A 13,185-nucleotide genomic window follows, 5' to 3' on the forward strand; every position below is an offset into this window, starting at 1 on the left:
CTGGTGGACCATGGGGGACCAGCTATTCAGAAAGATAACCTTGGAATAGAAACAGTTCAGTAGGAAAAGGGGTTTCATCAGCCCTTTAGCCTTCACTTCCCATCATTGAACACAGGCACTTGTAGAACTACTTTGAGATTTGCACCCAACTGTAAAGCCAACGTTGGCTGCTGGAGGAAGTGATGACTGGGGAAACATCCTCAGGGACCTCCCAATGCCAGCGCTGCCCCTGCCAGCTGTGGGGAGCTGGATCTGGGACTTCCTTTCCTAAGCCTCGGCGTCCCCATCTACAAAATGTTACTAACACTCTCAGCCACCTCAGTAGGTAAAGGGATCATATTTTTGAAGTGTCTAGCACTTAGGAAACAATAAATAAATGCAGGACCATTCGCTTTGGGGTTTTGACAAATCATTCTTTTTATTTTTATTTTTTGAGCATAATAATAATGTAGTTATTAGAACATGGTTGTTATCGAGTGAGAGTCAAAGCTACCAATTTGTTTTTCTAGAGATGCCCAGGGAAAGGAAACCATGGGGGAAACTTCCCCACCCGGGTCAGCCGTGTGTCTTTCAGCCGGCGGGGTCTCCAGGGCGTGTCAAGAAATGTCAGGGCAAGTCAAGGCCTCAGGTGAGTGGGGAAGACAGGGCTCCTGTAGGAAGGGCTCGTTGAGTGGGCTGAGATTTCTCTGAGAGAGTGCTCCCGCTGCACTTCCTGGACGCACAGAAGAGGATGAGCCTGTGACAGCGCTTCGATCTCTCAATTCGGCCCCTTCCAGTGGGGAGAGAACCATTTGATGATAATAAAAACCCGGCCTTTGCTTCACTCTGACTCTGACGGCTTCATCAAGATCCGCCTCTCTGTGCCAAGTTCCCCAACCACATAATCCCCCCAGTACAGGAGGTTCTTGGATAACTGGCTCTTTGTTTGTTGAACTGATTTATTTCTCTCCTTCCTACCTTCCCCTCTTCAGTAACTCTCTCCCGTCACATTTTTCTCTTGCCTTCAACAATTTCTGACTCTTCTGCCTGAGTCTCCCCTACACTGCCCCTACCTTTCCCCACGTCCCCCGGCCCCCACACATAGACTTTTTTCCTAGGGACATTGTAGGAAGTCTTAATATCAGACTAGGTCTGCATTTTATTCAGGGGAAAAATTAGACTGAAGATTGAGAAGTACAAGGCAGGTATAATCTGGTTTTAAAAATTTGAGAGGCAAAAAAATCTGCATTGAAACTCTCAGAATTGATTAATTATATTCAAAAGGTCCTTCTCCCTTATTCTCTTTATACAGGAAACCCCTGAATTTATTGCACTTAAAATGGAATCTGTTGTTTTTTTTTAAGTTCCTGTGCAGTAAGGCACTGAATTAAACGTCTACAGCTGCTCTATTTAGTGTGGCTATTAAAATTAATTAAAATGAAATAAACGTACACATTTAGTTCCTCCGTAGCTACATTTCAAGGGCTCCCTGACCCCTGATGACTGGAGGCTATTGTCTTGGCCAGCACAGACACAGGGAATTTCCATCATCTTGGAAAGTTCTATTGGCTAATGCTGGTGTAGATGAGCATCATGTAGATGAGCCTGACAGACTGCCTGTCTTTGAAAATAAAGTTTTATTGGCAAGCAGCCACACCCATTTGTACACATATTGTCTATGGCTAATTTTTATGTAATAGCAGCAGAATTGAGTTGCAGCAACAGAGACCATATGACCCGCAAAGCTTTCCATATTTATTATCTGGCCCTTTCCAGAAAATGGTCTAGAGACTAGAGTTCTAGTCCCTGTTAAGGTACTCTCTATCCGTGAACCCCTGAGCAATTGTCTTTAACCCTTGAATCACAACTTTTCCATCTGTACTATAGGGGTGAGGAATAAAAAAGACAGGTGTTCAAGAAATTACTGTAATTCAGTAGCTCTGAGACCTTCAGAAAATCATCTACCCATTGTTGCCTCAGTTTCCTCTCTAAGACAGAGCCTGAAAATCATCCATACAGGAGAACTTTGAGAGTGAATGACAAGATTGTTGCTAATTATGCTATGGCCATAGCCAGGGCTGCCCCAGTGAATCAGTACCGATGGTCACCCTAATGACAATGCCCATGCACTTGACCACATCAGTCATGGGTTACTGTTAAGGTACATGGGGGTAAAGCCAGGGATTGTATCTGCCCATCAACTCACAGAATACGTGGGCTGCAGTGCTGTTGTCTTAGGAACCTGCCACCCAGCCCACCCTCAGGCTGTACCTTGATTGCGCCAGTTGATATCTGGATCTCATGGAGCCTCCTCATGGTGCCATCACGGTCCACAAAGTATGACGATGCAAGCTGGTGCAGAGCTTCAACACTTTGAGTGGCATTCCCTGACTTCCTGTCGAGGCGACTTTTGTCCATGTACATGGTCAAGGCCTCCTCCCCTGCACAGAAAGGAAAGAAGCTCAGGCAGCCCTTCTAGCCTTGGGGTGGGAGGCCCAGCTCCAGGGCGTGGAGGCTGAAAAGACCCTCAAACCTCCCACTGGTTTCGCCCAAATCAAGAGCACAAAGAAAGAGAAATAGACCATAGGTTGCTTTGAGTATCAAGCTCCATTAAGACAAAGATCACAGAAAAACTCTTAGTCATCAAGTCCAACCCCTACTAATCCACTTTGTACTTCTCACCAGCAGCATCTCACGACTCACCTCCTCTCTTTGAGTTCAGTCTCCTGTAAATTGATTAATTTGCCATAGATGGCCCCTTCCCATTCCTTTCTCCTCATTCTGTTTCCTCCTCATCATCTAGTCCCTCCTTTTCCTTTTCTCATCTCTCCCCTCACCTCTTCCCTCCTTCCCTTTCTCTCTTTCTCTTTCTGCTACCCCTCCCTAGATGGACAGATGGCTGGATGGACAGAATAGTGGACAGCCAAAGAGATAGATATATAATAGTTGATAGACAAATAGATAGATAGATAAAGACATAGTTGAGAGAAAGGGATAGAAAAAATGTGCTTGTTATAGAGAAAAATCTAAACTGTGAGCTCTGTGAAGTAAGACACTGTCTATATTAGGCACTTCTTTATCCCTTGTACAAAGCCCAGTGCTCAGCATATAGTAGATAGTAGTAAATAATTCATTGATATTTTTTCCTTAACTACCTACACATACCAGGCACTGTTTTTTCTCAGAGTGCAGTGGAGAAGAGGCTACATCCCAGTAAGAAGGTTCACCAACATCAAAATTCCTCTCTGGGTTTCCCAGGCCTCCACTTAAGTTAAGTTCAGAATAAGACACTCCTGTCTGCAGTTTCCCATGAAGCCCTCACCGGTTATCAAAGAGGACATGATCTTGCATCCTTTGAACAGCATTGCAACCTGAATAGGTTTGGCTTAAAAATGACTTTAGATGCAATCAGACTTATAGTTCAGGATGGTGGGTGCAGCCTGGGGGGACAAAGACTCGGTGCTTCTCCTAGTCAGAAGAAGAGCAGATGCTCCGTTATCATCTGAAGGATAAATGGATGGGTAGATGGATGGATGGGTGGATAGATGATCGACTGAGTAGATGTATAGATAGATGGGTGGAAAGGTAAGTGATTAAATTAAGGGAATATGCTGGAAGGTAGAGGCAAGCGGCAGAGGAAATAAGTATTCCAAGGGTCAGCTCAGGCTCTAAGGGGCCTGTGAGAGAGGAGGTGAAATCAGCCCGGTCCCTCTGGACTGAGGACTGGCAGCAGCAAACTTTAGATCAAGAGGGGTTAACGGGCTTCTCGCTACATTATTAAGACTTAATTTCTTGTTTATTAAGAGACTGTCCTGTTTCGAGTTGCTTTCCCACTAGGGCATTGCTGCAAATTGCCTCTTCACCTCACAGAGGCCGTTCCTAGGCGTCTGTTCTCGGGGGGCCCTGCCTCCCTCTCTGCAGCCCGACTTGCCGACTTGCGGAGGGGAACAAAGTGGACTCAGCCACATGGTGGGGAGGCGGGGGCTGAGGTGGGAGCTGATCATCTGGCCTTTTCAGTCAATAGGGGCTACAACTTCCAGATGGAGGGTGGGGGTCTGAACTATACTAGTAGCCTCTGGGCACCCCTCATCCTTCCCTTCAGAACCCCTGTGACTTTATTCTCAGCCTTCCTCTTAGCCAAGGGGAGATGTCCCACAATGCAGGGTGTGAATGAGTAGACACACAAACATACATACAAGTACAAAAAACATGAACCTTGGCACATAAAAAAACATTCATGCAATGTACACACATGTGCATGTGCAAGCTCACATATACCCATATGTGGACATTGCATCCACAAGTCCAATGAGTGAGCTTGTATGCACTGAGTGTGCAGGTAGGTCCACACATGGGCTGACTTATATCCAAGCACAGGTAGGCATGTGCACACACCTGTTTATGCGTGCTGCAAGCTTATCATGCGCAGCACACAGATACCCACGCTCCAAGGGGCTTCCTTTGGGCCAAAATATGATCTTTTGAGGAACTAAGGGAAAATGGTATTCCTGTGAGTAACCCTCAACCCCCAAAACTTCCCTTTACCACTTTCCCTAAGAAAGTCGCTCATTCCAAGCATTTTGGGAGTTTGATAGATCTCAGCAAAAAATTGAGGATCCCATGGATATGTCTTAGTTGTCAGCCTTCCCACCGCCTCCACTTTTTCTTTCTCACTCACTTTCTTCCACTTTCCCTCAGAGCCATACAAATGCATTTCCTTGTCCCACATGTGACAGTTTATGGATAGCAGTTGTTGTTGAATATGCCCTTAGGAACTCACCTGACACCTCAAACAGCTTATCAAAGCATTTCTCCTAAACGGATAGAGAGTTCTCCTTAGGAAAAATTACAGTGAATAAAATTTTCTACAACTCCTATATTTAGACAGGAAAACTCATATCTGGACAGAAAAATGATTTGGTCAATGTCTCCCATTCATCTAGTGAGTGGTTCCTTAGCCCACTAAATGATAACAAGTATAGTATCAACAATAACTATACCAACAACAACGGCAACAATTTGTTAGGTGCAAAAAAAATTTGGTAAGTGCACTGAGCACTTCTGAGGCATCCTTTTCTTTAATCCTCACAATCTAAATCAAGGGAGTCCTATAGTTATCTCTAGTTATACAAGGGGAAGACAAGTTAGAGGGAGAGTAACTTGCCAAGGGGACACAGACCTGGTGAGGAGCAGGCGGCAGGATGGGAACCCAGGCAATCAAACCCCAGAGCCTGCCCTTTCGTTCATTACAACTTACCTCCCTTCCCTCCCTCTGCATGAGGAGGCCCTTAAGAGCTATTTTTCTATGAATGAATGAACGAATGAATGAATGAATGAATGAAAAAATGAATTAAATGATGGTGTGAGAAGGACCTCCCAGGATTCCTGGTGCCTTGTGTTCAATCAACAATCAATCTTTCCCTTCCCCCTGCCCACTCCTCCCCGTGGAGGGAACATCTAGGGCCCGCTGTCCAATACCAAAACTCACTCCAAAGCTTTGCATATTTTAAAATGTTGTGCTGTAGAAACAGGAGAGGAGCAAGGCTCTGTGAATAATTCACCACCTCGCCTTGGAAAATTAAAAATATATTTCACCGCAAAAGAAAGGTCTGTCATTGGGGTTTCCAGAGACTCAGACAGAGCACAGCCTCTAATGGAAGAACTGAATTGGTCGCAACAATTTTATTTTTCAGGTAAAATGGGAAGTAGGGGAAGTTTAAAAAAAGGGCTACAGGTTAATGCAACACTCAATGTAGAAGTGATTTCATTTTCACTTTACAAGAGAATAGAATTTATACTCCATGATTTAACATTCACAGTCCGACTTCACCTGATCCCTGACTAGCAATAAGCAACAAATCCATACCGCTAGGTTGTTTGGGGGAGTGGGTGGCTTGGTGGATGAATTACCAATGCATGACTGGTGTTGGGCCGAAAACTAGTGCAGGCTTTGTGGACTGAAAGCCCTAAATTAAAAGCTAAGGGTTAACTTTTCTGTTTTTGTTTAAATACATTGAATTTGAAAAAAAAAAAAAAACACAAAAAAAAAAACAGAAAAAGAAACATAGCTTTGTCACATACTAGCCAGACTCTTCTAAGTCTAAGCCTCTTTACCTATAAAATGCAGATAATTTGACTTAACGTGCAGTTTTGGAGGACAAAAGACAATATACAGTGTGTGGTATGGGCATATACTCAATATTAGTAGCTAATGCTATAAGAATGAGTGAATTTGCCAAACCAATCCACGTTCCTCACATCATCAGCTTCCTAATCTGATCTTCCTCAAAATGCAACTGCCTGCTCAGCCTAGAAAGCTTCCCTCCTTCCCTCCACCTGGTCAGCTCCTGTCCACCTGACAGCCACTTTCCTCCCTGCCTGAGTATGAACCACGGCGGCCCCTGGTGCTCACCCCTCCGCTGAAGGAGAAGACATCTAGTATCCTGTGTAGCTGCCATACGCCCTATCCAAAGGCCACCTAGCAGCTCTGAGGAGCTGGCATGGTGACTTCCCACCAAAGGATTTTCTCAGACTTCGGTGGACCCAGTCACTGTGGTGGAAGAAAACCGATGACGGAGGGATGGCAGTGTACAACATAAAATAATGCAGGCAAGACCCATGAGCATCTAAATGCATAGTCTCTACCATCCCCCCTTTTTTGCATTTCTTGGCTGCCTTTTATCCTCCCCTCTTCTCCTTACACCCTAAAGACTGATTGGACTTGGGAGGGATGGGCAAGGCTGAGCAGAGTGGAACACCCCATCGGCCTTCCTAGTAACCTACTCCAAGACCATTGAAGACACCAATGATACCCCCTTTGTAAAATTGAGCCTTAAGCTATCAGTCCCTCAAGCAGACTTAAACTAACAAAGGCAATTCTCCAAACAACACCTGCATTGCAATTATTTCCCCAGATCAGACTACATTGCCAAAGGAACTAATACAATAACCAAATGAAGCATTCCCAACAAGAAAATGAGCTAATTCCAAGGTGAAGCCATGCTTCCACAGAAGTTAGTAAACTGTCAAGAGAGATGGCCCCAGACAACAGAATCAACTGCTCTAAGATGACCACAAGAACAGAGACAACCTGACTTATGTGGCGATATCCACCTTGGAGAGATGGGCCGTGGCAAAGATGACAGTTCAGCTTGGATCCCAGGGCATCCCGCCCTCCCCTCCTTCCCAGATCCAAAATCATAACGAGGCTCTGGCCCCGTGGCTGCTGACCTACCTCCCAAGGTGGCAGAGATGAGGAGGTGGGTGCCGTACTTTTTGATGATGGTGTCGATGAACTGCTGAGTGGTGGGTCTCCTGCCCAGCAGGCGGATGCTCCTTTGAAACTCCGGCATGAGGGGCACTGGGTGACGGACCAGGTCTCTCCTCTCGATGGCTGTGTTCCTCACCTTCCAACGGGCAAACTCCCTGGGCAGGAGAGATGAGTGAGACTCTGCAACTTACCACTTCTACCCCAAGCCAAAGCCTACCCACCATCCAGACACCCCTCTTCTGGGAGAGAGTGACTACAATTAGTCTTCATATGTGTCAAGTGATACTTAGAGCCGGAGCTCTCAATCCTCTTCAGCCAACAAATATTTATTGAACACACTTCTCATCCCTGGGAGACTTTGGTGAACCTGAGAGACACGGCCGTGTTCTCATGTAGCTTACAGAGCAGCAGGGATACAAATGTACCACTGTTGTCTCCATGCTTATCCACCTCTCTCACTAGACTGTGAATGATACCATAGAAATGGGATAGTCCTAGGTACATGTTACATGGTAGGACTAATGAAAATTCTAGCTAGATGAATAAATCAACAAATGAATGGATGAAAGGGAAGAAGGGAGGGACAGAGGGGGAGGCAGGCTATGCAACAATGGGCAAGATCTACGGCACAAAGCAAACTGAGACCTGTTCTAAGACAATTACAAAATCAAATAAGCCCAGAGCTCAGTTTAATTAAAAAATTTAACATGAGTTCATTGAGCAACTACAATCTGGAAGAAATTAAGCTAGGTTCTGAGGACTGGGGGGTGGGGGGTTTCATCTTTCCCTTCACTAATGATAAGATAGAGCAAGACCAGAGAGCACTGAACGTGGGAGTCCAACTCAGCAGGCTCTCACTCCGCCTCTTGTAAACTGTGATGCGATCTTGGACAGAGCATGTCACTTCTCTGGGCCTACCTTTCCTCATCTATAAAATCCAACTAATAGTATCTCTCTCCTACGAAGCACAGGTTCCATGAAGCATAGGGTATGAAAATGCCTCTGGAAACTGCCAGGCACTAATTCAGTGTGAAAGATCGCTTCATAGCATTATTTCCTCACAAATTCCCAGACACCTAAATCATTAAAGGTTCCTGGATGATGGACAAGGAGCATGCACACTGAATCCCAGTAGGAACTTAAGGGACCTTGGTTCAGGTGCCCTTTGCTTTAGTAATGACCTCTGTTCTTACCAAAGACGAAGTTACCCAGGAATAATCAGCTCTCCAACCTGCCTGAGTTACAAGCTCTAGGTCCCTTGAGAAAAACAGACCAGCCAAGAGGAGTGTAAGGTCAGCATAGATAAATGATGGGAACCAGAGTTTAATGTAAAGGTCTCTCTCTCCTGCCACAGGATGGGAGAGACAAATGAAGGACGGGGCAGGGAGCAAGAAGAGGCAGAAGAGTGTGGGAATCCCGCCGGACATGCCCAGGTAAGTCAGTGGTGGTGTCTGATCCCTGACGCAGAGGAGACTGGGTCTGAAGAAAGCTTTCACATCGGAATACGTTTCCAAGCCTCGGAGCTACAGTCTAGGTCTGCTTCAGGAATCTCTGTCCATAATTCATAGCATAGTTCAAATTCTAAATAAAGTGAGCTCAGTATTGTAGACATGGGTACTTATTAAATCAATCCACTGCACTCAGTGAACCCTTACAGGGCACAGAGGATCATGTCTACAAAGGGGGATGGGCATGTCACGGTCCCGTGGCCTGAAGAAGCTCACAGTCTGGCAGGGAAGGGAAATTTACAATTTATTTCAAATCAAGGACTACAGAACTCAGAAGGAACCCAGACATCTCAGGTCTCCCGGGGGTGCTTCATAGAGGAGGTCACACCTGAACTATTGTTTTGAAGTTCCCACGGGACTGAGACAAACGGAAATGCTGTTAACACAAGGAAACACACACAGCTATGCACGTGGAGGAAAGGGCAGGGGCACAGTGAGTGAGAGGGGGATATATAATGCATATGGGAAGGGCTGAACAAGACAGGAGATGTAGGAAGAAGGGGGTGAAGAGGTTGACAAGATGGGGCAAGAGGGGTGACCAGATATGGGGAAGGGTAGGGGACGTGATAGCTAGTGGCGAGGAATTCCACAGGTGTGGTAGGTGGCTTGGACATGAATCCCAATGACCCTAGGCCCCTGGTATTCACACCCCATGTAATCCCTTCCCAATGAGTGTGGGCACAAGTGGACCCAGCAACTTGCTTCCAAAGAATAGAATAGGAAGGGGAGTGAATGTTACTTTCACGATTAGGTTACGCAATATGGCCACTTCTCTCTATTTATTTCTCTCTATAAAATTTTAATTTAAAAACAACAACAACACATATCCTTGGGTGAGAATAAAAACAGAAAGCAATGAGAATCATCAGATATTTCTGAAAAAAAATTCTTTCCTCATCAGATTATCCCTGAAATTTATTGAATTATATTAAATTATATACATTAGTTATGGAATTATATATATACATATATGCATAGAAACTATTACATGGACATATACAGTATACTAGCTGAATATATAGTTTTATATGTTATATATTATCATTATAATACTATATCACATATGTATCACTTTTATTTATAACTTATGACCCTGGGTTACTATTTTTTTTTATGTGGCTATGTCTACATTCCTCAAAACTAACACACAGAAAGATTAAGCAACATGACACAAGTCACAGAACTCTACCAGTTAGTGGAAGAGCTGAAAGTAGGAAACCGGTATCCTGATTCATAAATCATTCTTTTAATGTAGACACTGAGAGGTAGATATGAAAACCATAGTAGAAGCAGGACTGGCCCAAAGGAATATGCCACCCACCACCGAAGTACAAGCCCATGACTCAATCCTGTTTTGCTTTTTTAACAGCCTCCATCGTCTTCCGGAAATGCACAGCTACACCCCCAGGGCCTGCCCTCTGTGTTGCTTCCTTGAAAAACTAGGGAGGAAGCTGAGGCTGGCTTCCTGCTCCTCCCTGGCAGGTGATGCCAGGCCTAAGGGGGTGGTGGTGGCCTGCTGAGCAGGGCCTGGCTCTTGGGAGAGGCCCAGTCACTGGGGCAGACTGTTATGAAGCGCTGATTCTGTGCCAGGCTCTGCATGTTCAACATCACCAACAGAGCCACGAGCCTAAGGAACCCATCTTCCTGGGAAAAGGAGATGACTAGGAGAGCCACTTAACCGTAGTGTGCTACTCGCAATGGTCATTTTAGTCACACAGCGATCAGATAGGAGGGTCCCTGACCCAGTCGGGAGGGGTGGGAGGAGAACTGTCAAAGAATTTTCTGTACAAGTTGAATCTTAAAGGGCATGTAGGGTTTGGACAAGGATAGTGAAAGAATGGTTTAGGAAGAATGAGATCTCCTCCTATGAAGGAGAATGAGAGAAGGTAAGACAGTTGGAGAGAGAGGGATGTATATGTGTGTGCAGCATTCGTGTGTGTGTGTGTGTGTGTGTGTGTGTGTGTGTGTGGTGCATGTGTATGCATGGATGTATAAAATGATTAGAGGTAGAGACAGACAAGTTGTCAGGGACCACATGACAAAGTGCCTTGTGTGCCGAACTTTGTTATTAGACTTCTGTCTGTAAACTGTTCTCATTGGCCAACAATCCAGACTAACACCTTTCAGAGAATAAGTTCACATGACTCTGTGACATTATACGGATGTTGGAGCAAAGACTAGTAGTCACAGGATTCTACAACTGTGTACTCTTCGCCAAAATGCACACCGGTGAAAGGGCTTTCATGGAGCCCAGAGCCATTCAGAAGTAGAATTAAACAACGCTAGAGTTGAAACGATGGATTTAGGTTTTCAAAATCTGAGCACCTAGTATTTTTCCAGATAGGAGGATAGAGCAGTTAACAAATTAAAGTCCTGCTATCAAGGATCATGCATACAGGTGAGGGTGGACAGATAACAAAGAAAAAATGTGTAATGTGTCAGAGGGACATACATGTTAGGAAGACAAAAAGCAGAGGAAGAAGGTCAGGGTATCCAGGGGTGGGTGAAGGTGTGGTTTTATATAGATGTTTGGAAAAGCCTTCCTGATTTGATGACATTTCAGGAAAGACTTGGTGGGAATGAAGAGACCATGGAGTTACTTGGCAGTGATCTAGGAAAAGAAAAGCAGGTGCAAAGGTCCTGAGGTAGAAATGTGATCGCTAGGTTTAGGGAGCACTGAGCAGGCAGGTCTAGATGAGTAGATAAGACAAGATAAGATGAAAGAAAGAGTGATAGGGAAATAAAAAACCAACCCTTAAAATATGGAATTGAAAGATCTCAAAAAGATAAGTTAGATTTGATAAAGATTTTTTATTTTTAAATTCTAAGTAATATAGAAAATCAATACAAAGTTTTGAACAATGAGCCAATCAGACTTATGTTTGAAAAGAGGAGCAGGCAATCTTGTTTTCTGTAAAGGGCCATTATAGTAAATATTTTGGTTTTGCTACCATAAACAGTACATACATAAGTGAGCATGGCTGTGTTCCGATAAAACTTTATTTACCAAGCAGATGGCAGGCCGGATTTGGCCCAGAGGGAGTATGACCCCTGTTCTAAAAGCATCACTGACGCCTTTCATAGAAGTCATCAAATTTAACTCACTCAACCCACAGATGGGAAAACTGAATTTCAAAGACATTAAGTTATTTGCCCAAGATCACACAACAATGACTGGCAGGGCTGAAATCAGACCCTAGCTCAGCACTCCAAATATAGTGCCCTTTCCATTGCAACGTTCCACCTTTAAAACACACACACACACACACACACACACACACACACACACACGCACACACACACACTCACGTTAAAAAAAAAAGTAAAAAATAAAAGAGAGTGAGAAAGCCCTGCTCATCATCTTGCCTAACTGCTCTGCTGGCCCAGGAACAATGTCATGTAAGTTCTCAGTGAATTGAGCACAACGGAACGCATATCTTTCCTTCTGAGCCCACAGCGCAAGTGGATTCCCCTTGGGGGAGAAGGAGCACTCACAAAGGCACAGGATCCCTGGAATATGCTTATGCCCAATGAAGCCTCCCAGCAGGACAGGCATACCAATTAGACTGAGACTAAAAGGGGATCCTGGATGGGGGCAGGGGGTGGCTGCAGCAAGGCCCATCCCAATGAGGGAGTGGAAGACGGAGGCTCCTGCTGACAGAGGCAGAGGATGGATGGAGACTGGGGTCGGGTGGCAGGACTTCAGATAAGGCTGGAGAGAAGATGGTCAGTCCAACGCTTAGCATCACCTGGGTAGGAAAGCTCACTCACCCTCTTTACTAGCGCTCTGTTCTCCTGTGTATGCGTGCATGCACCACCCCCCCAACACACGCACACACACACACACACACACACACACACACACAGATGCACACACACCCATTCAATGACACACTGAGCATGAGGTGGCACTGAAGGAGAAAAGGTGGTAAGACAGACAGGAGAACTGGGAACTGGCTCTGTGTCCTAGAGAAATAAGCTGATGTATTAGATGGTCTTCAGCTCTGTATCTCTCAGCTTGGGCTCTGGGGGGGGGGGGGGAGAAATCTTGGGTTAAAACTCGACTCTGCCACCGACTAGCTGTGAGATGGAGCAGCAGTCACCAACCTTTCGGACCTCACGGACCACCAGCTGGCGACCGCTGAGATAGAGGACAAGTTTGCTTACAGTTTGTGAAATGTGGATGTGATCCAGGGGATGTTTATCCTAGAGGGATGGGTTTAGAACTGTATTAATTCATGAAGCACAGTCAGTACCTAGAACATAATAAGGCCTCAATAACACTCTAGCATTAAAGGCATTATCAATATTCTAGCTGTCGCTATGCTTATAGGAGAGGCTTCAATGGGAAGGTGGGTGACAGTGGATGGATGGTGGGATGGGAGAGAGGGGGAAACAATCATGATCTTTTAAATGTCACCAGTAGGT

The 13,185-nt window shown here is 45.1% G+C and overlaps 1 protein-coding gene across 2 annotated transcripts in view; it reads right to left on the reverse strand.

Moving 5' to 3' along the window:
* The window catches only part of BRINP1 (BMP/retinoic acid inducible neural specific 1), a 161,444-nt gene that overhangs the window by 50,965 nt on the left and 97,294 nt on the right, over nucleotides 1–13,185 (reverse strand). For both annotated transcript variants that reach the window (XM_079791451.1, XM_079791450.1), the window contains exons 3-4: nucleotides 7,214–7,404; nucleotides 2,251–2,420 (exon numbers count right to left, since the gene is read on the reverse strand). In XM_079791451.1, the coding sequence (XP_079647577.1) occupies nucleotides 2,251–2,420; nucleotides 7,214–7,404 (361 nt within the window). The remainder of the gene's footprint in view (nucleotides 1–2,250; nucleotides 2,421–7,213; nucleotides 7,405–13,185) is intronic.

The sequence above is a fragment of the Cnephaeus nilssonii genome (assembly GCF_951640355.1).
Source record: "Cnephaeus nilssonii genome assembly, chromosome: 14".
NCBI classification, from domain to species: domain Eukaryota; kingdom Metazoa; phylum Chordata; class Mammalia; order Chiroptera; family Vespertilionidae; genus Cnephaeus; species Cnephaeus nilssonii.